The sequence below is a fragment of the Leptonychotes weddellii genome, chromosome 13, assembly GCF_054177405.1.
Source record: "Leptonychotes weddellii isolate Sample4059 chromosome 13, ASM5417740v2, whole genome shotgun sequence".
Taxonomy (NCBI): domain Eukaryota; kingdom Metazoa; phylum Chordata; class Mammalia; order Carnivora; family Phocidae; genus Leptonychotes; species Leptonychotes weddellii.
In genome coordinates, this window is record NC_138381.1 from 55,104,417 (window position 1) to 55,127,816 (window position 23,400).

The 23,400-nt window shown below is 43.9% G+C and overlaps 1 protein-coding gene across 14 annotated transcripts in view; it reads right to left on the reverse strand.

Moving 5' to 3' along the window:
* Positions 1-554: 554 nt before the first annotated feature.
* The window catches only part of PRELID3A (PRELI domain containing 3A), a 31,637-nt gene continuing 8,791 nt past the window's right edge, over positions 555-23,400 (reverse strand). The window contains exons 2-8 of one of the 14 annotated variants that reach the window (XM_081802613.1): positions 19,153-19,321; positions 17,751-17,840; positions 16,850-16,920; positions 16,638-16,740; positions 16,066-16,120; positions 13,964-14,158; positions 13,847-13,874 (exon numbers count right to left, since the gene is read on the reverse strand). In XM_081802613.1, coding sequence (XP_081658739.1) covers positions 13,995-14,158; positions 16,066-16,120; positions 16,638-16,740; positions 16,850-16,920; positions 17,751-17,840; positions 19,153-19,321 — 652 coding nt within the window. In that variant the 3' untranslated portion in view covers positions 13,847-13,874; positions 13,964-13,994. The other 13 variants (XM_081802614.1, XM_081802616.1, XM_081802612.1 and 10 more) reach the window with 13 other exon arrangements.

Below are 23,400 nucleotides of genomic sequence, written 5' to 3' on the forward strand. Positions count from 1 at the left end.
TGTTCCCAATTCCAGCTGCGCGCAGTGGTGCCCCCCACGGGACTCTGCGGCCCAACGGGTGGGCCAGCACCAGCAGTTAACGGCACCGTGGGCCAACGTGTCACCAGGCTGCACTGAGGCGCTGCCCATCCGCTCCCTGTTTCCGTCCTTTGAGGTGGTATCAGTGTCTGCATTTTCTGATGAGGAAACTGAAGCTCGGTGGTCACACACTGGGCCAGATGTACCCCTGCATAACTGTAATCCGACAGCTGGCACATGAAGGGTACCCTCCCCAGCTGCCAAGTCACCCAACTAAATAACCCCGCCGCTTCTTTGGATCTTGAACTGTAACAGAACCTATGAGCACCCATTCTGAATATATCGGGCTTCACTAAGGCTCAGCCATAAGGAGAGATCTGCTAGGGATGACTTCAGGGGAAAAAGATGAAGTTCACAACAGAACCACCCGGCAATTAACTCCTATATCAAAGCATGCCTAACCCTTCCTTAATGTGAGGACAGAAATGCTGGAGGCAAAGAGTCATCTACTCTTTAGAAGCCAAAAAACCACAGGCTCAAATCAGATACAGTTTTAATAGTTGGTTCTAACACCAAATGGGTGGAACAGTCTTCAAAGAATACGTAGTACAACCACTTTTCCTACAAAAAGGGAAACAAGCTTTGTTTCCGGAGAGCACCTGGCTCTGCTTCTAGAAGAAACTTCTGGAAGCAGCTACTTAACCAAAAGGCGGCTACCAACACAAAGACCATAGGATGGCCTGTTGTGCTCACACCGCTCTAGAAAGCCCAACTTCCCAGAGGAAGCAGCACCCAGCAACTTCTGGTGTAGCTGAAGAGTGGTCACAGTAACTAATGTATTCAACTTTTATTCCTACCAAACTCAAGGGCCACAATAACAAGGATGTAACACTGGAAACGAAAGAAAGGCAGCAGGATTCTGGATTTATTTATGTACTTTGGGCAATAAAATAAAGCAAGTAATATGACATTATCAAAATAACTAGTTTCTCCCGATAGTCCTTTCTCTTCTAAAAACTAAACTGGTTGGTTTAGTTAAAACATAAATAAGGAAAAAGGTATCCTATTTCATGTTCAGAAACTAAAATGAAATAGGGATGCTTTATGTTATTTGCTGTATGCATATAATTAAAAACCCATATCCTAAGTTAAATCTAAGGTCTGTGGTCAGCGGAAGATAAAATCTGGTCAGGAAAGTCAGCGTGCATGCAGAACACTGTTCCATTTGTGAAATGTCACCAAAGGTCAGCAGGGGCCGGTCAGCGCTGAGCACAGGACAGAGGCCCCCAGCCGGCACGGTGCGGGGCGGGCCTCCCGGGATCTCCTGGGGTTGTGATCACAGCAAACTCGGGATTAAAACCCACGAGAAACTTCTATGTGAACGCTGGGAGAAAGCCATTCCCTTTTACACTCTGATATTTTTGGCTTCTGGGGAAGGGATATTAGAGATTTAACTTCTTGTTTATTAAACAAAACTTTCCATTAAAAAAAAAAGTAAAGATAAAGGTGAAGGTAACTATAGGCCAAGATGTGGCAAATTCACTTCCTCTCCCAGAGTCCCTTTCCTAAATGTCTCTAGGCATGCACTAATCACGAATGCTCCCTCCGACAGACCAAGTGTGGGCGAGCGCGTGCAGTCCCCTGCGGGGGGGGCGGGGAGAGGGAGGGGGTGATCAGCTGCCACCTTCGCTGGGCCTGCGTCTCCAGGTCCCGGGCGCCGCGCGGGGGGGTGGGGGGGGGCCGCTTCACGCTCTGGTGCAGGCGGGGGCTGCCAGGCCCTCCAACTCCGTGTTAAGTCGGCCGATCACCCACTCCAAGGCCTCGCGACCCTGCCGAGAGAACAGCACTGAGAAACCCCCCGGGGGTGCGCACACCTGCCCGGTGACATGCAGACCGCCGCAGTTCGGGGTCCCAGCCCGCTTCTGTTCTAAAGTTTCTGCCAGAGGGCACCTCCTTCAAGTGTTGGGGGTGCCTACCGAACATCAGCTCAACAGCAGTGTCCACAGATTATTTGTTGTGAAGCAATACTATACGATTAAAGTTGACCTTTTGCATATTTTCCAAATTCAAATGCGAGGTTTAATTTCACATGGCTCGGCCACCCAGCTTCCATGATACCGTATCATACAGCACTTGTGCTTGGGCTGGGGGTGAATTCCAAACAGAGCTGCACAAATACTGAATCCATTCCCAGACCAAAATGAAAGTTACACAGCCCAACTCTTTCATACTGAAGAAATTTTGAAAATAACTGCTACCACTTTCTTAATGACTACCTTAACATTTTTTTTTATTTATAACGGAAAGCAAAGGGGAATTAAAAACCCAACACGTGCCTATGCTTATTTTTTTTTTTTGCCTATGCTTATTTTTACCACACTTTCAAGCCACCAAAAATTGGAAGTGGCTGAGTAACTGACATGTACATACCCTTGCCCTAAACATGCAGTCTTCCTCGGAAACTACACTGGGGTCCCCTGCACACTCTAGCCATATGGAGGAGTCAAGACAATCTACCTTTCCTGATACTCTTATCCCTGCTTCCCAGTGTGGTTTCCCAAATCACAAATTTCCATGTTCCCCTCTGGAACAGAACCCCATCCGTGACAGTTTTAAACCATTACCTCTGCGAGGCTATATAGTTACCCTCCGTGGAACAGAGTTACCTACTAGTGCAACAAGAGGCTGTCACGAGAGAAAGGGGTCGGTGTCTCGGTTGATACTGGCTCATGGGGGCAGAGTAGGGTTTGCAGCGAAGTGACAGATGTTCTGCCCTGCACCCACTGCCTTTGCAAATCCGGGGTTTATCTGCAAGGAGCCCTCAAATCCTTCAGGAATTAAGACTTCAGTGCTACACAGCTAAATCTCAAGGGGAAACTTTTTAAGACAATGTTGCTTAAAAATAGAAAAAAGACAGGCACAAAACAGTATATACAGTATGGTTCCGTCTGTGTTTAATAAAAGAAAGGAAAGGAAAAAAAAACCCATAACTTGCATTTGCATAAAACACCTCTGGAAGCCTTCGTAAAATCGGGAGTTAACTGGCAGAGGCCAGGTTCTCCTCCTCTAAAGGGGAGGTTTTACTCTTCGAGTCTTGTGTTGTTGGTTGGTTTTTTTACCATAAAAATAGACTGCTTTTATGTATTTTTTGAAAGAATATTGTTTATAAAAGCCAACAGAACTTTGATTTCAGGATGGTGGGAAAAAACCTTTGGCCCTTTGTCCACAAAACTATCAGGAATACAAGAGAAACACAACTGAGAACCCACGGAGTCAGCATCCTCGCTGGCCACCACCAGAAGGTCGAAAGCCGAAGAAGCCGGGGCGCGGGCTGTGAGGCAGTGGAGGGGGTCTGACACGAGCCATTCAGAGCCTCGGGGTGTCCGGAGAGAGGGGACACACGGGACCGCAGGGGAGCCTGGCTCTTAGACCCGTACTGCTCCCCTCCCCCCAGCCTCCCCACCCCCTCAGAGTTTGAGGAGTCTTGTTGGGAGAAATGGAACCACTCCAGAGAAAAGGTCATTGGCCGTCAAGGAAAAAGCCAAGGACAGCCTCCAGTGTCACCCTGCAGTGACCCCTAGCCGTCATCGGCCAGGAGCCGCACTCCCCATCCGCACCTCTGCTCGTGTCAGGTATGTCAGGATGAAAGACAGCTGGGGCAGTCTCCCGTGCGAAGGGGCAGAGAGGAGACACTGAGCTGCGGCAGAAGGCTGCACTTCCTATCTACTTCCGCAGAGAGAGCAGGGAGGATGTGGGAAGCAAGAACAGGCGCCATAAGGAACAGAAGGTTAAGGAATTAAAAATACAATTTGCCCAAATAAAAATGAGTGAAGTCCAGGAATCTCCCAAAAGGTAGAACACAGATGAGAGAAAATATAAGAAAATTACAAGATCAATCTAGGAAGCTAACATCTGACTAAGTGGACTTCCAGAAAAGAAGAAGAGCGAATAGTGGGGAAATCATCAGAGAAATCATTACCAGAACCAAAGGGACCACCCAGTTCCCGACACAATGAGTTGTGGGGTTTTGGGTTTTTATGTATGCATGATACATGTATGTATGTATTTGTTTACAGCTATATACTTATATTTTCCTCTTTTTTAATGAAATGAAATTCACATAAGTTAACCATTTTTCAAGTATACAACTCAACGGTATTTAGTATATTCACAATGTTGTGCAACCATCACCTCCACCTAGTTCCAAAACATTTTCATCACCCCAAAAGGAAATCTCAAACGCTTAAAGCAGATTCTCCCCCATTCATCCCTCCCCTCTCCTCTTGGCAACAACCAGTCTGCTTTCCAACTATATGGATTGTCCATTATAGATATTATTTATACATGGAATCATACAGTATGTGGCCTTTCTTGTGTCTGGCTTCTTTTATTTTGCATAATGTTTTAGAGATTCATCCATGTTGTAGTGTGTATCTGTGCTCCATTCCTTTTTATAGCTGAATAATATTCCAGTGTATATTTGGACCACCTTTTGTTGATCATTTATCAGCTGAAGGACATTTGAGTTTCTACCTTTGGCATTTGTGAGTAGTGCTACTGTGAACATTCGTGTACAAGTGTTTGTGTACTTGTCTTCAATACTTTTGGGTATATAAGTAGGCGTAGAGTTGCTGTATCATTTTACATTTGCACCAATATGAACAAAGGTTCCAATTTCTCCACATCTTTGCCAATGCTTATTTTCCATTTAGTTGATTATAGCCATCCGAGTGCTTGTGAGCAGTTTCTGTAGGTTCAATTTGCATTTCCCTAGTGAATAATGCTGTTGAGCATTTTTTCTTGTGCTTATTGGCCATTTGTATATCTTCTTTGGAGAAATGTCTATTCAGATTCTTTGCCCACTTTTTTTTTTAAGATTTTTAAAAATTTATTTATTTGACAGAGAGATAGAGAGCACAAGTAGGCAGAGTGGCAGGCAGAGGGAAAGGAAGAAGCAGGCTTCCAGCCGAGAAGGGAGCCCGATGTGGGGCTTGATCCCAGGACCCTGAGATCATGACCTGAGCCGAAGGCAGCCACCTAACCGACTGAGCCACCCAGGTGCCCCTGCCCACTTTTTTAAAATTTTATTTATTTATTTTAGAGAGAGAGAGCACGAGTGGGAGGGTCAGAGAGAATCTCAAACAGACTCCACACTAAGTGGGGAGCCTGATGCAGGGCTTGATCCCATGACCCAAAGAACACAACCCCAGCAGAAATCAAAAGTCAGACGCTTAACCAACTGTGCCACCCAGGCGTCCCTGCTCATTTTTAAATTGTCTTTTTGTTGTTGAGTTGTAAGAGTTTTTCATATATATTCTGGATAATAGACCCTTATCAGAATATGATTTGCAATTTTTTCTTCCATTCTGTAGCTTGTCTTTCCACTTTCTTGATAGTGTCCTTTGACGCACAAAAGTTTTTAATTTTGATGAAGTCAAATTTATCTATTTTCGCTTTTGTTGTCATATCTAAGAATCCATTGCCAAATCCAAGATCATGAATATACACCCTTATGTTTTCTTCTAAGAGTTGTATAGTTTTTGTTCTTGTGTGTAGGTCTTTGATCCATTTTGAGTTGGTTTTTGTATATGGTGTGAGGTAATGGTCCAATTCATTCTCTTATATGTAGATATCCAGTTGTCCCAACACCATTTATTGAAGAGACTATTCTTTCTTTATTGAATTGTTTTGGCATCCTTGTTGAATATCAATTGACCACAGATACATGGGTTTACTTCTGGACTCTCACTTTAATTCCATTGGCCTATCTGTCTGTCTTTATGCTGGTCCCACATTGTTTTGATTATTGTAGCTTTTGTAAGAAGTTTTGAAATTGGGAAGTGTGAGTCCTCCAAATTTGTTCTTCCATTTCAATATTGTTTTGGCTATTCAGGATCCCTTGCAATTCCATATGAATTTGAGGATGGGCTTTTCCATTTCTTAAAAAAAAAAAAAAAAACAACTATAGGAGTTTTTATAAGAAATGCCTTGATTCTTTAGAACATTTTGGGTAGTACTGCCATCTTAACAATTATTAGTCTTCCAACCCATGAACAAGGGATGTCTTTCCATTCATTTATGTCTTTTTTCATTTCTTCCTTTTTTTAAAGATTATTTATTTATTAGAGAGAGAGAGAGCGTGCACACAGGGGGAAGGGGGCAATGGGAGAGGGAGAGAGAGAATCCCAGACTCTCTGCTGAGCATGGAGCCTGACACAGGGCTCAATCTCATGATCCCAAGATCATGACCTGAGTCGAAATCAAGAGTCAGACACCCAACCAACAGAGCCACCCAGGCTTTTTCATTTCTTTCTGCAGTGTTTATAATTTTCAGTGTACAGTCCTTCACTTTCTTGTTTTATTTCTATGTATTTTATTCTTTTGGATGCAACTGTAAATTGGACAGTTTTCTTAATTTTCTTATCAGGTTGATCATGGCTAGTGTAAAGAAACACAACTGATTTTTATGTGTAGATCTTCTACCCTTTAATTTTGCTAAATTCTTTTATTAGCTTTCTTGTGGATTCTTTCTTCATTGGGTTTTCTATCTATAGGATCATGTCATCTGTGGATGTAGATAGTTTTACTTCTTCCTTTCCAGTTTGGATGCCTAATACTTCTTTATCTTGTCTAACTGCTCTGGCTAGAACTTCTAGAACAATGTTCAATAGCAGTAATGACAGTGGACGTCTTTGTCTTGTTCTTGATCTTATGGGGAAAGATTTCAGTCTTTCATCATTGCATAGGATGTTGGCTGTGGGTTTTTCAAAAATGCGCTTTATCATGTAGAAGAAGTTCTTTCCTATACCTAGACTATTTCTAGAATTCTTGTATCTATTCCCAGAATAGTGTTTTCCTCATGAAAGTGTGTTAAGTTTTTTCAAATGCTTTTCCTGCATCAACTGAGATGATCGTGTGAGTTTTTCCCTCTTAGTGCTATTAATGAGGTACATATCATTGTTTGATTTTTTTTTTTAAAGATTTTATTTATTTTTCAACAGAGAGAGACACAGCGAGAGAGGGAACACAAGCAGGGGGAGTGGGAGAGGGAGAAGCAGGCTTCCCGCAGAGCAGGGAAGCCCATGCAGGGCTCGATCCCAGGACGCTGGGATTGTGACCTGAGCTGAAGGCAGACACTTAACGACTGAGCCACCCAGGCGCCCCCATTGTTTGATTTTTGTATGTTGAACCATCCTTCCATTTCTGGTATAATCTCAGTTAGTCATGGTGTATAGCATCTTAATATGCTGTTAGATTCAGCTTGCTAGTATTTTGTTGAGCACGTTTGCATCAGTATTCATGAGGGATATTGGGCTGTAGATTTATTTTCTGGGGGTCTTTGCCTAACTTTGGTATCAAGGTAATATTGGTCTCACAGAATGAGTTAGGAAGTATTCTCTCCTCTTTTTGGAAGAGTTTGCTAAGGATTTTTGCTAACTCTTTAATATTTGGTAGAATTCACCAGTAAAGGCATCTGGTCCTGGTCTTCTGTTGTCACTGGAGATTGTTGTGTTTTGTCCTTCGTCTCTGGTTTTATTTATTTGTGTCCTTTTTTTTTTCTTGATAAGTCTGGCTAAATGTTTATCAGGTTTTTGGTTTTTTTTTTTAATCTTTCCAAAGAACCAGCTCTGGTTTCACTGATCTGTTCTATTTCATTTTTAGGCTCTACTTCATTTATTTCTGCTGTAATCTTTATTATTTCCTTCCTTCCACTGGCTTTGGGCTTTGTTCTTTTTCTTTTTCCTTTAGGTGTAAGGTTAGGTTGTTTATTTGAGCTTTTTCTTGTTTCTTGAAGTAGGCCTGTATTGCTATACAATTCCCTCGTAGAAGAGTTACCGTGTCCCTAAGATTTTGGACCACTATGCTTTCATTTTGATTTTTCTCCATGCATTTTTTAAATTCCTCTTTGATGCCTTGGTTGACCCATTCATTGTTTAGTAGCATGTTATTTATTCTTCATGTATTTGTGTTCTTTCCAGTTTTTTTTCTTGTGATTGCTTTCTAGTTTCATACCATTGTGGTTGGAAAAGATGAGTGATATTTTTGAATTTATTGAATTTTTTAATTTATTGAGTTTTTTTGTGTGTGGCCTAACGTGATTTATTCTGGAAAATATTCCATGTGTACTTGAAAAGAATGTGTATTGTGTTTTCAGATGCAATGTTCTGCATACATCTGTTAGCTCCATCTTGTCTAATGGTTGCTGTTTCCTTGTTGATTTTCTGTCTGGGTGATCTATCCATTGATGTAAGTGGGGTATTAAAGTCCCATACCATTATTGTATTACTGTCAGTTTCTTCCTTTATATATTAAGTGCTCCTAGGTTGGATGCATATTTTACAATTGTTATATCCTCTTGTTGGATTGATCTTTTTATCATTATGAAATGTCCTTCATTGTCTTTTGTTACAGTCTTTATTTTACAGTCTATTTTGTCCAATATAAGTATTGCTACTCCAGCCTTCCTTCTGCTTCCACTTGCATGGTAAATGTTTTTCCATCACTTTGCTTTCAATTTGCATGTGTCTGTAGGTCTGAAGTGAGTCTGCTGTAGGCAGCATATAGATGGGTCTTGCTTTTTTATCCATTCAGTCACCTTATGTTTTGATTGGAGCATGAGGCCATTTACACTTAAAGTAATTATTGATAGGTTTTATTTGTTGCCATTTTGTTGTTTGTTTTACAGTTGTTTTCTTAGTTCTCTGTTCCTTTCTTCTCTTGCTCTCTTCCCTTGTGGTTTGATGACTTTCTTTAGTGTTATGCTTGGATTTTTTTATTTTTTGTGCATCTATTACATATTTTTGATTTGTGGTTACCATTAGGCTCATCTATAACATGCATACAGCAATGTATATTACTAAGTTAATGGTCACTTAAGTTCTAAAAGCACTAAACTTTTACTCCCCCAACCCCACGTTCTATGTATATGATGTCATATTTTATACCTTTTGTGAACTCCTTGACTGATTTTTGTAGATATTATTGATTTTACTGCTTTTGTGCTTTAAACTCCCTACTGGTTTTATAAGTGATTAACCTACTACTTTTATTATATGTTTGCATTTATCTGTGAAATTTTTTCCTTTCATAATTTTCCTATTCCTGATTATGACTTTTTTCCCCAAAGAATTCCCTTTAACATTTCTTACAAGGCTGGTTTAGTAGTGAACGCTTTTAACTTTTGTTTGGGAAACTCTTTATTGCTCCTTGTATTATACCCTTGCTGGGTATTCTTGGTTGTAGGGTTTTTCTTTTCAATACTTTGAATATATCATGCCACTCTCTTCTGGCCTGCAAAATTTCTGCTGAAAAATCAGCTAGTAGCCTTATAGGGTTTCCTTTGTATGTAACTTTTTTTTTCTCTCTTGCTGCTTTTAAAATTCTTTATCACTACCTTTTGCCATTTTAATTATTAAGTGTCTTGGTGTGGACCTCCTTGGGTTGATTTTGTTGGGCACTCTCTTCACCTCGGGAGGAAGGGATTTTCTGTCCCTTCTGTCTGTTTCCTTCCCCAGATGAGGGAAATCTTCAGATATTATTTCTTCAAATAAATTTTCTGCCCCCTTCTCTCTCTCTTCTCCTTCTGGGATCCCTATAATGTGAATATTATCACACTTGATGTCATTGAGTGCCCTTAACCTATTCTCATTTTTTCTTTTTCATTTTTCCTTTTTTTTGTTATTCAGCTTGGTTGCTTTCCATTACCCTGTCTTCCAACTCACTGATTTGTTCTTCTGCCTCCTCTAATCTGCTATTGATTCTCTCTAGTGTATTTGTTATCTCTGTTATTGAGTTCATCTTTAGCTGGTTCTTTTTTTTTTTTAATCTCTTTGTTGAGGGTCTCATTGAGATTCTCCACCCTCTCCTCAAGTCCTGTAGTATCTTTATAACTACTACTTTGAATTCTTTATCAGGCATATTGCTTATTTCCATTTCATTTAGTTCTTGTGCTGTGATTTTTGTCCTGTTCTTGATTTGGGACATATTCCTCTGTCTCCTCATTTTGTCTGTGTTTGTTTCTATGGGTAGGAAAGTCTGCTACATCTCTTGATCTTGAAAGTAGTGGACTTATGAAGAAGAGGACCTGTGGTGTCCTGCCGCACAATGCTTCCTGTTCACCAGACCAGGCACTTCAGAGATGTCTCCCATGTGGGCTATGTGTGTCCTACTGTTGTGCCTGAGATGCATTTGCCTTCAGTTCAGTCAACTGCAATGGCTCTCTTTGCCTGCTATGGGTCTGGAGCCACTGTTGGGCACTGTCAGCAGTCAGACCAGACGCCTGTCCTCAGCCCATCTGCTGGGGTATCACACCAAACTGCAGGGTGCTCTTCCTATGCTGCCCTCTGAGAGGCTTTGGTTGCAAGGTTTTTAATTATTGATTCAATGTCTTTAACTGTCATAGACCTGTTGAGATTCTATTCCTTCTTAAATCAGTTTTGGTAATTTGTGTGTTTCTCGTAGTTTGTCACGTATTGTAGAATTGCCTTTCTCCTTTTGTTCTGCTAATGTCTGCTGCATATATTCGGGGGCTCTGTCGCTTGGTGTGTAAATGGTTATAACTTTTGTCTTCTTGATGAATTGACCATCTCATTGATGTATAATGTCCTTGTTTGTCTCTTGTAACAATTTTTGACCAAAAGTAGATGTTGTCTGCTATTAGTTGCCCACTCCAGCTCTTTTGGTTATTATTTACTTGGAATATCTTTTTCCATCCTTTCACATTCAAGCCATTTGTGTCTTTGGATCTAAAGTGAGTCTCTGATAGACAGCATATATAGTAGGATCATGTTTTTTCATCTATTCTGCCAATCTCTGTCCTTGAATTGGTTTGTTTAATCTATTTATCTTTAAAGTAATGAATGCTAAAAAAAGACACTAACTTCTTACACTGTTAGTTGTTTTCTGTGAGTTTCATAATTTTCTGTTCATGAATTCTTTCCATCCTTGTCTGTTGTGTTTGATTTTTTTTTTTTTTTCCACAATGGTACACTACCATTCTGAGTCCTCCTATTTCTTTTCTGGATGTTTTATTTTCTTACCGGTTACCCTGGTGATTATAATTAATATCTTAAATTCAGAAAAATCTAATTTGAACTGATACAAATTTAGCTTTAATAATGTATTAGGGTTCAGGCGCCTGGGTGGCTCAGATGGTTAAGCGTCTGCCTTCAGCTCAGGTCATGATCCCAGACTCCTGGGATCGAGTCCTGCATTGGGCTCCCTGCTCAGCAGGGAGCCTGCTTCTCCCTCTGCCTCTCTCTCTCTCTCTGTCTCTTATGAATAAATAAATAAAATCTTTAAAAAAATAAAAAAAAATAATGTATTAGGGTTCTCCAGAGAAACAGAACCAACAGGATGTGTACATATAGACAGAGATTTATTTTAAGCAATTGGCTGACATAATTATGGAGGCTGGCAAGTCCAAAATCTGCAGGGTAGGTTAGATAGGACTTAGATTCACTAAGTGCTCCCCTGGTTGAAGTATTCTATTAGAATCCATGGTTCTACAGAAGTTGATTCTGTCATTTTTTGCCAGCTTATTGGTTATTTCAGTGGAGGGACCAATTCTGGGAGCACCTGCCTCTACCATTTTCCATGATGCTACTATTTATATTTTTTTAATGTTTAATTTTGAAATTATAATAGATTCAAAGGAAGCTGCAAAGATAGTACAGGAATGTCCCATGTACCCTTTACCCACTCCCCCCAATAACATCTTGCATAATTATAATACAATATCAAAACCAGGAATTTAATATGCACAGTGCAGCACAATGAATTTTAAAAGTTCACTTCAAATGAGACTTAACCGCATGAAATTTCATAACATCGTGGATAAAGAGATCCAAAAAGCTTTCAGAGAGAGAAAAAATAAGTCACATATAGAGAATCGATAATCTGAGTGGAAAACAACAGAACAATGCCTTCAAAATTCTGAGTGAAAGTTTTTTGTTTTTTTGGTTTTTTTTAGAATTATATGTCCAGCGATGCTATGAACGAAGTATGAGAATAGAAGAGCCATTTTCAGATCTGCCAAGTCTGAGAAGCCATGATGAGATGTTCTTCCCCATCCCATGAGAGGAAAGAGAAAGAGGAAGGCAGGGAAGCAGGGAAAGAAGGGCTCCAGGAGAGGAGAAGATCAAGGAAATGTCCAGAAATGCCCACAAAAAGGGATGACAGCCACATGGTCAGAGAGTAAGGCCTAACTTCCAGAAAAGATGGCGCTAGGGAAACTGGGAGGGTGTGTGCTGCCCAAAAAGACTGACCTGTGGAAAATGACGTCACAAGGTACTGCAGAGAGCGATTAAGAGTGTGGAAGGACTCAGCCAGAGACCTTTAAAATATATAATTAAATAAATGAAAAGAATAAGACAATTATTATCCCCAAGGGGGAAAAAGTTGCATAAGAAAGAAAATGTAATTATGGCTTGGCAATAAGCAATAGCGATGTATTTGTATTTTCAGAATTATGGAAACTCTGAATGTGCTTTCAACCATAAACAATATAGCTATTTTGGGGGAATAGGAGTGGGGAGGAAGAGATAAAAGAGATAAAATAATACTTTAGCAAAAAGGTAAGTAATATCTAGATAATGTCTAAAATTGGCAAATCAAGAAATAGCAGGATATGCTTATTTAGAAATCTAGCAGTAAAAGCCAAAAACTGCCAAAAGAGTTGAGCATCCCCTCAGAAGTGTAGAAACGTGCTTTGCAGAAGGAGTAAGGGGGGTTATTTTACCATAAATCTTTTAACTCAGTTTTACCAGGAGCTATAAGCTTAAAATATTCTGGTAAAAATATAAATGAATATCATTTCATTTTAGATTAGACATACTATTATCAAACAAAAAGCACTATCTAAAAAAACGGTAGAACACAGTTCTACTCATCCTTTATGGGGGAGGCCTTCTCTGAAGTGTTTAGAATTCAAAGCAGACTGAAAGATTTTACATTCTCCTTGTGAAAACAGGAAAGTTCAAATTCCCACCTGGAAGTACCTTAAAGCTAACGGGACAGCTCAAGCTCACAAACACTTTCGCCACCATCTCATCACAGTGGCTCCATGTGCATGAGCCTCCCCATGGATGGGTGTGAACAGTGACAAGTAACACAAGCCTTCAGCCCCGGAGGTCGCTGGTCCCAGAACCCAGGACAAGCCAGCCACAGCCTGAGAGCAGAGCGCTTTGCTCCCTTGACCAATTCCAACTGTGTGGTGGGAGAGCTCACGGTACCATCACCACACATGTCACTGTGGGGGTGGACGCCCCTATTCCAACGTGTGCAGACCTGCACTAACAGTGGTGAGAAGGTTGCACGGCGGCAGCATCTGACGTGACCAACGGTGGCCAGATATGTGTGAAGAGACTGGCAGTGCAGACGGTTGGCCAAGGGGCATGGAAGGGAAACGGGGAGTCATCAGGAAAGAGCAGAGTTGTTTAGTAAGATCCCAAGAGTCAGCAGAAAATTGCTGGGAGCTGCTGCCCAGGGGAAGACAGACAAGGCACAAGAGCAATCTGATAACACTGGCCCGGGGGTGGCTGGCCTGTGGGCAGCGGTGCCGTGGCAGCTTTGCGGCCCTCGCCCTCCTAGGGGTCTTCCCTTCTTTGGGTCTCACTCTGCAACAGACGGGCCTCCTGTCTTGAGAGGTCATTGCCGAAAAGCCCGGTGGAGGCTGTGACCAGGCAAGGGGCAGATTCCAGCAGATCCCACACCTCTCCCAGACGGGGCGAACCATATTCAAGGCTCGCTTATTTCTTCCTTTCCTTCTTCCTTCCTTTTTTTCTTTTGTTCTTTCTCTCTTTCTTCTTTAATTTTTTTGGGTGAGGCATCTGATTAAAGACTGAGGCAGTTTAGCCCTAGTTTATGAGGAAAGAGAATGTGACAGAGTCCACAGCTCAGAGTGACACATCACACACGCCACACTGCCCACACACACTATGCTCACCAGGCAGGCGGGCTCTCTACATGAGGTCACCTTACTGGTGCATCCGTGGAAGAAGAGAGAGCCAGCGGCAGATCGTGACCTTGGGTTCAAGGTGAAGGTCTTCTGCAAACTTAAGCTTCAGCAGGAAGTTCTTAAAGGAGGCTGAGCCACATGGCTCCCGTTTGCTGACTGAGGCACCGAGTGTGTACACACATGCTGCAGACAGACAGAGAGACCAACCATGGGAAGCGGGGCCCAGAGCAGCACAGTATGGAAGGTCAACAGGGTGAGGGTTTCAAGGCAGGAGTATTAGGATTCCCTAAACAGAGGGAAGCAGGAAACTCTCTGACTTTCCTATGAAGTATGAAGATGACTGTTGACCAATTAAGTGTCAAATTCCTTTCTAACAGTCCAGCCACTGGTGGCCTAGGAAACCAAGGAATGTTTGTGAAGCTCAAGAAGATGCTAGAAATGGCTTTTGCCACTAAAAGAAAGGAGCCAGTGGCAGTTACATGGCTGGGTGCTGGCCTAAAGCAAGTGAGGAGCAGGACTCCCCCCAGACCCACAGCACTGATGCAAGGGCACAGGGCATTCTTTATAAGAACATGTGCAAATATTCAGATCCTGCCCAAAATGAAAAAACCCTCCCATCTGATCGGTCTGGAACTACTCGTGAAAGCCTCTTTTCTGATGATAAACTAATTCTAGGAAATGTTTAAGCAAGCAGGTACTGAGAACAGCTTGGGAGATGCTGAACTGCCTCTCTTGGAGACCAGATAACCAATATCCAGGTCTTCCTGGGAAATAAATCCTGCCATGAAACAAGGAGATGAATTAGGAAGAGGATGAACTAATGGCGGTTTCCATTCCAGAAGATACTAAGGAGCACAGGGCTGGAGACGCATGCAGCCGCACCTTGAAACACCCAGCGCCGCACACCATGCACATGGTTAGCAAGATGCTTAATTCTCTATGGGGTTAAAGAGCACTATAGTTACCACTGTTCATCATAAGGTGCAGGTGCAGACCCCGTTAGCTCACAGCGCGCTCAGAATTTTCAATTATCCACTCAATAGCAGCCCACCCCTGGAGCAACACAGAAAGAGTTCAACATGGTGTAAGAAATTCTGCTTCCCTCGCTGCAGACAGCAGGCCTCAGCCTGCACTTCAAAGGGCACGAGGAAAGCGTGGCCCGTTTTATTTTTTATTTAAATATTTATTTATTTATTTATTTTGGTAGCATGGCCCGTTTTAAAAGAGATACAGCAGTCACCGTTCCTGAACAATCTTCACTGGACCGGGTAGTTTCTCAAGCTCAGAAATCAGGTGGTAGATACTCTGCCTGAAATTCTCACACCGGCTTGGGCTGTGCCCACCTCGGCACCCATCAGCTGCACTGTCCCCTCCTGAGAGCCCGACCAGCGGGCGGCCTCGCAGCCTCCTCAAGGGCTCATCCCACCCAAACCCCAGGATGACCTGCTCTCCTTCTCCTGTCTCCTGGGCATGCTACCACGTGGCAACACAGGTCGGGGGAGGAAGTGATTCTCTGGCAGGCCTTCAACATGCAACCCCTCACATAAAGTGAAATAAAAGACTTTCATTTGGCCTCACTGAGTTTCCTCTGCCTTTTCTCATAAGAGGTCTCGGGGTGGCTTTGGCCTCACCAAGTAGTCCTTTCCTCCTGTAACTTATTTTTTCCAGCAAACATTTAGGGTGCCTGCCCCCGGCCAGACCCTGGACTCACAAAAGTGAGTACAGTTCTGTCTCCTCCCCAGAGGGCCTTCAGTATGGACACGAGGCAGGCAGCTCTGGGCACTGTGTTTGCCCTGCCTTCCCTGAACTGAGCTGAGTGACTGTCAACATTGCTCAAATTTGGATTTTTCTTAAAAATAGGGCAGACTGGCTCTTCTATCAGTGCTGCAGCTACATGCAAGGCAGAAGTAGTTTTCCCGTTAAATTGTGACAAGCATGGTAGGCATCCCACTGGTCCCCCAAATGGAGAATTACTTCTGATCAAAATAAACCAGGAGAGAGGAGGGACGGGGAGGACAGCCAGGAAGACATCGGCCTGGGAGGGAAGTGAAGGTGAGAAGTGAAGGCCCTGCTCTGGCAGGTGACGTTACCTTGAACTCGTGCAATGGCTGCCACACATCCAAGCTCTTTCCATGGCTCGCTCTGCTGGAAGGAGGACAACCTGGACTCCGTGAGCAGTGTCTGCCTCACGAAGGCAGCCCTCCCGCTAGGGACCTGGGGTCCCACCTTTCTCCTGCCACCTCCACAGACCTTACTCCCCAGTCCTGCCAGAGGGGAGGCACAGAGATGGGAGTTAAGTCTGGGGGAGCTTGGCAGACGGGAGGCTCAGCCAAAGCCTGTTCAGTGGGAAACTACGATTCCTGACCACCCTGCCTGACAACGTTCATGTGCGGGGTTTGTCCTGCGCACTGAGCCTTGTGCTAGTTGGCTCTCTGATGCCGTACTCGCCTCCACTGCGTTTGTGTCCCACGTTCACCCAACGCTTCCCCCCAAGGCCTGGGACAGCTTTCCCTGCGGCCGGTTTTGACCGTGACAGTGGAAAAGGCTGTGACATCACAAGCTCGCTGGCGATGGAGGGCCACAGCCCTCGGTAGGATGATACATTTCAGCCCCTTAATCTGGCCCCTGGCGTGCACACGGGGCCCGGGACCGAGAGCCGTACCTTCTTTGCATTGGATGATATCGTGTTGGCCATCAAACTCTCCAGATAGCTGCCGAGGCTGATCCCCTTCACAGTGATGATGGCTTCTTGTGTGAGCACAGTCCTGCAGAAGAGCAGCCAGGAAAGGGGCTGAGTAGCCCTGACCAAGGGTAGGCTCCGGCCCACCCCAAGCCTGGAATTCAACGTGTCAATCCCAGGATGCAGTGACTTACATTTCAGGGTCCTCTGGATGCGGAGTGTACACCAACCTCTCGTTCACCGACACCAGGTTTGTGAGTGTGATCTTGAAACAAAAAATGGCTTTAGCTTCTATTTCTCTTGCATTTCTTCCCAGACATCTGCCCATACCCTTCCATCCCCAAATCAGCACTCGCTGAAGCCAGAAGAGAAGAAACATTTAGGCCCTGGGAGTGCCACCACGTTAAGTCCCAGGGAAACCTAGTCCTGGCCACTCCTTCCGGCGACCGTCACCTGTCCTCTACACCCAAACCTAAGTCTGGCCTGGCCTTCGAGGCACTTTCAAACCGCCAAGCCATCAGCAGTCATACAAAAGCATAATCCTTCTGGGTTAGCATCCAGGTAAATGAGCACAAAGCTGCTGATAAGCTTTTTTTATAGAATACGATTTTATAAAAATAGACCATATCTAGCCCATGCATTTTCCCCAACACATTTTTTAAATGTGCAGTAGGCCAATATAAATTCTTTTGAGTGAGAGAGGAGTGAAGGGGAAAAGGTGCTTGTAAAATTACTGCTAAAAATCACCTCTGCTGTTGGAAGTCAGGATAGTGGTTATCTTGAGGGTGGGGTGGGGGCGCCCACCAGAAGGGAGCACAAGGGGAGCTCCTGGGGGATGGTCACACTCTGTCTCTGATCTGTCTGCTGGTTACAAAGGTGTGTTCACTTTGTGACAATTCATTATGTGTGTTTTTCTGTACATTTATTATACTGGAATAAAAAGGTAAATAAAATACTGCTAAATAAATTCAGCCTTTCTACTAAAAATAAAAGATCACTTAGACCAAAGGTGGGCTGGAAATAAAATTAAATGAAGACATTACCCACCACACCAGGAAATACCAAGCACCTTTCTCATCTTAGGCCATTGCTTACGTTGGTGGAACAAAGTTCCATTTTCTTTTCTACTGGATCCACAACAGAATGTTCTTTGATGTATGTCAAAGTCCTACTGGTTCCCAAAATCTAAAAAACAAAGCAAAACTAGCATAGTGACATGTCAAAAATTTCATTCTGTAGCATCAAACACAAATTTCATTTACTAATTAAGTCCTTTATCTATTCAACGAAAGACACAACTGGGGATCCAGCCATGGACAGCCCTGCACAGCTCCTCAAGTGCCTCTGCCCCAGCAGCCGAGGCCGCCATTGGTCCAGTGAATGAATTCAGGTAGAGGTGAGTGTAGGACAGTAATAAATGGCTTGACAGAAAAGAAAATGGCGAGGGGCAGGGAGCGTGGGGAGGGCCCTCTGCCGGGTGGCAGAGCCAGGAAGGGAGAGGCACCAGGCAGAGTCCTGGGGTTAGCCGGGTGAGCTGCCGATGATGCCTCCTGGGCCCAGCCCCACGTGCTGAGCTCCTGGCGGAGTGAGAGGCCGGCATGGCAGGGGAGGGAGAAGGTGGGCTCACTGGGGTGTTGGGCCCATGTCAGCGCTGGGACTCTGTGTTGAGAAGAGAGCAGGGGCCCGGGGAGGGGCAGGAGGAAGTCGTGCTCGGCTTTACATTTTCAACGACCTCCCTGATGGCTCTGCAGAAGAGACTTGTCATTGACTGAATGTGTCCCCCACAGCTCATATGTTGACGTCCTGACCCCCAGCACCTCAGAATGTGACTTGTATTTGGAAATAGGGCCTTTGGAGAGGTAATTAGGTTTAAATGGGGTTCATTAGGGTGGACCCTATCCTAGTCTGAGCAGTGTCCTTATAAGAAGGAGAGATTAGGACACACAGAGGGAGACAGCCGGGCTGTGTGAGGCGAGGGACCACCACCTACAGAGGCAGCAAGAGGGCAGCAGTCCGCCAGCCAAGGAGAGAGGCTGGACCGGACCCTCCCCTTACGGTCCTCAAGGAAATCAACCCGGCACGCGCCTTGATCTTGGACCTCCAGCTTCCAGAGCTATGAGCAAACAAGTGTCTGTTGGGGCCCCCAGTCTGTAGTATCTGGTTAGGGCGGCCCCAGTGGACACGGGGCGAGAGGGTTCTGGGCTGGTGGGGCCAGGGCCGAGGCTGGGGAAGCCGGGCCACACACCACGGAGATGGAAACTAAACGAAGTTTACAGAGAAACAAACCATCTCGCAGGCTTCTCTGAAGTCCTGAGTGGGTGCTCTAAGGAAAGGCTGTCACCTCCTGCAGATGGCCACTTGCCGGGCAGATGCAGGTGCAGCGGGGACAACCTGGGTGCAAGCGGGTGGAGCCCGGGCGGGGCAATGCGGGTGTAGCCTGGGCACGCGGGGAAGCGGGCCATCGGAGGCGCGGCGGGGCAAGCAGTTGCAGGCTCACCGCTTTCACGAAGCCGGGTAGCCCCCACTCGGTGCTGAGGAGGCGGTGGCTGTGAAGCCGGCCCCGGCTGTCCACACTGCGCTCCAGCACGTCAACTCCCACGACACAGGGGTTCATTGGATTCGGGTACTTCCTCATGGCAGCTTTGATGACGGTGTCCCATGGGTGGCTGGTGGGAAACACATAACCACCCGGAATAAGCAGGCAATCCCTACATTTGTAAAGCGGGCCACAGTGGCCCAGGGCGGCCAAGATGCTGCGGCCCACAGAGTGAAATGAAAATCAATGTTAATGCTCTCATTAAACGGTTTTTCTTTTGGTTTTAATTAAAGTTATACTCAAACAAATCTATCTGAGGCATCCGGCTCCATACCCGGATCCGGGATCCTGCGATCCTTCTGGGCTGACCAGAGGCCATCAGGAGGCTTTGCCTGGCAGAACTCTCGGGACACTGGGGACACAGAGGTCTCAGGCTATTGGCAGCCCTGCTCAGTGTGTCTGCATTCCCAGCCCAGATGCTGCACTCACAGGCCACCCCAGCACTGGGGCCTTGGCTGAGCCACTTCCCTCCCTCCACTCAGCACCTTCCTGTCCACATCTTCCACCACCACCAACCCCTTGCACTCCCCCAGTCCCTAAGAAGCAGCATCCTTTCCTTTGGGGCTTCTGGGTAGAGAGACATGTCTCCCCATCCCCAGCCTGTCACCTGCCCCTCCCATGCTGTTCCATGGTACGGGTGGAACACTGGGGAGCTGGAGTTTATTTACCTCTTTGCCTGCACTATTGCGGTGAATGAAGGCTTGGCTGTGACTTCCAGCTGGGCTCCTGGACCTAACTGACCACCTCGACACCTGGAACTCAACGCTAAAATAGTACAGTAACACACCTGCCTTATGTGTATCTAGAACAGGCTACTACTCCCAGCTAGTGATGCTCTACTGAGAACCAACTATAGTTGACCCGTGAGCAACACTGGTTTGAAGTGCGTGGGTCCACTTATATGTGGATTTTTTTCAATCAATACAGAATAGTACTGTAAATGTATTTTCCTTATGATTTTTTTTAAGATTTATTTATTTTAGAGAGAGAGAGTGCAAGCAGGTGGAAAGGGCAGAGGGAAAGAGAGAGAGAGAGAGAATCTCAAGCAGATTCCCCAATGAGCACAAAGCCCAACGTGGGGCTTGATTTCACGCCCCTGAGATCATGACCTGAGCCAAAATCAAGAGTCAGACGCTTAACCAACTGAGCTACCCAGGCGCCCCTTCTTTATGATTTTCTTAATAACATTTTATTTTCTCTAGTTTATTGTAGGAATACAGTATATATTACACATAATATATAATAATATAATATGTAGTATTATATATAATGTATAATACATATGTATATACATATATAAAATATGTGTTAACCAACTGTTTATGTTATCAGTAAGGTCCATATTAGGCTTTAAGCAGTTAATTGCTGGGGGAATCAAAAGTTATACATTATTCTTATCTACAGAGTCTGTGCAACCCCTATTAAAATACCAATAACATCACCCCAATATTTATAGCAATAATGTTCACAATAGCCAAACTATGGGAAAAGCCTAGATGTCCATCAACAGATGAATGGATAAAAAAGATGTGGTATATATATACAATGGAATATTATGCAGCCAACAATAAAATGATACCTTGCCATTTGCAACGATGTGGATGGAACTAGAGGGTATTACGCTAAGCGAAATAAGTCAATCAGAGTAAGACAAGTATCATATGATCTCATTGATACGAGGAATTTGAGAAACAAGACAGAGGATCATAGGGGAAGGGAGGAAAAAATGAAACAAGATGAAACTGGAGAGGGAGACAAACCATAAGAGACTTTTAATCTCAGGAAACAAACTGAGGGTTGCTGGATGGTGGGAGTGGGAGGGATGGGGTGGCTGGGTGATGGACACTGGGGAGGGTATGTGCTATGGTGAGTGCTGTGAATTGTGTAAGACTGATGAATCATAGACCTGTACCCCTGAAACAAATAATACATTATATGTTAATAAATTTTTTTTTAAAAAAAACCACATGTGGTTTATCTAAACTCTCAAAAAAAATACCAATAACATTTTTCACAGAACTAGAACAAATAATACTAAAAATTGTTTAGAACCACAAAAGACCCCAAATAGCCAAAGTAATCTTGAGAAAGAAGAACAAAGCTGGAGGTAACACAACCCCAGGTTTCAAGCTATAATACAAAGGTGGAGTAATGAAAACAGTATGGTACTGGCTCAAAAAGACACAAAGATCAACAGAACAGAATAGAGAGCCAGAAATAGACTGACACTTACATGATCAATTAATCTACCACGAAGGAGGCAAGAATATAAAATGGGGAAAAGACAGTCTCTTCAGTAAATGTGCTAGGAAAACTGGACAGCTCCACGCAAAAGAATGAAACTGGACCACTTTCTTATACCATACAAAAAAATAAAACTCAAAATGAATTAAAGACCTAAATGTGAGGCATGAAACCATGAAACTCCTAGAGGAAAACAGGCATACATTGTTTGACATTGGCTGTAGCAATATTTTTCTAGATATATCTCCTAAGGCAAGAGAAACAAAAGCAAAGAGAAATTATTGGGACTACACCAAAACAAAAAGCTTTTTGCACAGTGCAGGAAACTGTCAACAGAAAAAAAAAAGGCAACCTAGTGAATGGGAGAAGATATTTGCAGATGATATATCTAATAAAGGGTTAATATCTAAAATATATAAAGAATTTATTCAATCCAACACCAAAAAAGTAAATAATTCAATTAAAAATGAGCAGAGGACCTGAATAAACGTTTTTCCAAATGGGCCAACAGATACACAAAAAGATGCTCCAGATCACTAATCATCAGGGAAATGAAAATCAAAACCACAATGAGCTATCACCTTATGTCTGATTAAGAGACATAAGAGAGTTAGAATGGCTAAAATAAAAAGACAAGAAATAACAAGTGTTGGTGAGAACATGGAGAAAAAAGAACCCTTGTGCACTGTTGGTGGGAATGCAAATTGGTGTAGCCACTATGGAAAACAATATGAGGTTTCTCAAAAAATTAAAAACAAAATACCATACAATTCAGTCATTCCACTACTGGGTATTTACCCAAAGAAAACAAAAATATTAATTTGAGAAGCTATATGCACCCTTATGTTTACTGCAGCATTATCTATAATAGCCAAGATATGGAAGCAATCCAAGTGTACATCGATAGATGAATGGATAAAGAAGATGTGGTATATATGTATATACAATGGAATGTTCCTCAGCCATAAAAAAGGGTGAGACTTTGCCATTTGTGACAACATGGATGGACCTAGATGGCATTATGCTAAATGAAGTAAGTCAGACAAAGAGAGTCAAATACCATATGACCTCACTCATACGTGGAATCTAAAAAACAAAACAAATGAATAAACAAATAAAATGCAGAAATAGATGCAGAAATGCGGAGAACAAACTGGTGGTTGTCAGAGGGGAGAGAGGTAGGGGGATGGACAAAATGCGTGAAGGGGAGTGGCACAGACCAGCTTCCAGTTATGGAGTGAGTACCTCATGGGTACAAAAGATACAGCATAGGGAATGTAGTCTAGCGTTATGTGGTGCAGATGGTGGCTACCTGTGGTGAACACGGCATAACACACAGAAATACTAAATCACTGTGATACACCTACAACTAACATAACATCGTGTCAACTACATTCAACAGAAATATTTAAGAAGTAGTAGTACTGGGGGCGGAGCAAGATGGCGGAGGAGTAGGAGACCTGGATTTGGTCTCCTCTCAGGAATTCAGCTGGATAGGGATCAAACCATTCTGAACACATACAAACTCAACAGGAGATTGAAGAAAAGAAGAGCAACAACTCTCTCATCAGAAAAGCGACCACTTTCTGGAAGATAGGACGTGCGGAGAAGTGAATCCGAGGCAATATTCCGGAGGATAGACGGCGGGGGAGGGGGCCTCCATCGGCCATTTCTGGCAAGTGGTAGAATCACGGAGCACAAAATCGGAACTTTTAAAAGTCTGCTCCGCTGAGGGACGTCACTCCGGTGGCTAAGCGGGGGGTGGAACCCTCCGGGACAGTGTGGTCTCAGGACCCTTGGGGTCACAGAAAGACCGGGGGTGCCTGAGTGCGGCAGAGCTCCCAGGTAACGGAGCAGGGAAGCCGGCTGCAGAGGCGGAGCCCAGGCGCGGGCTCTCAGCTCGGG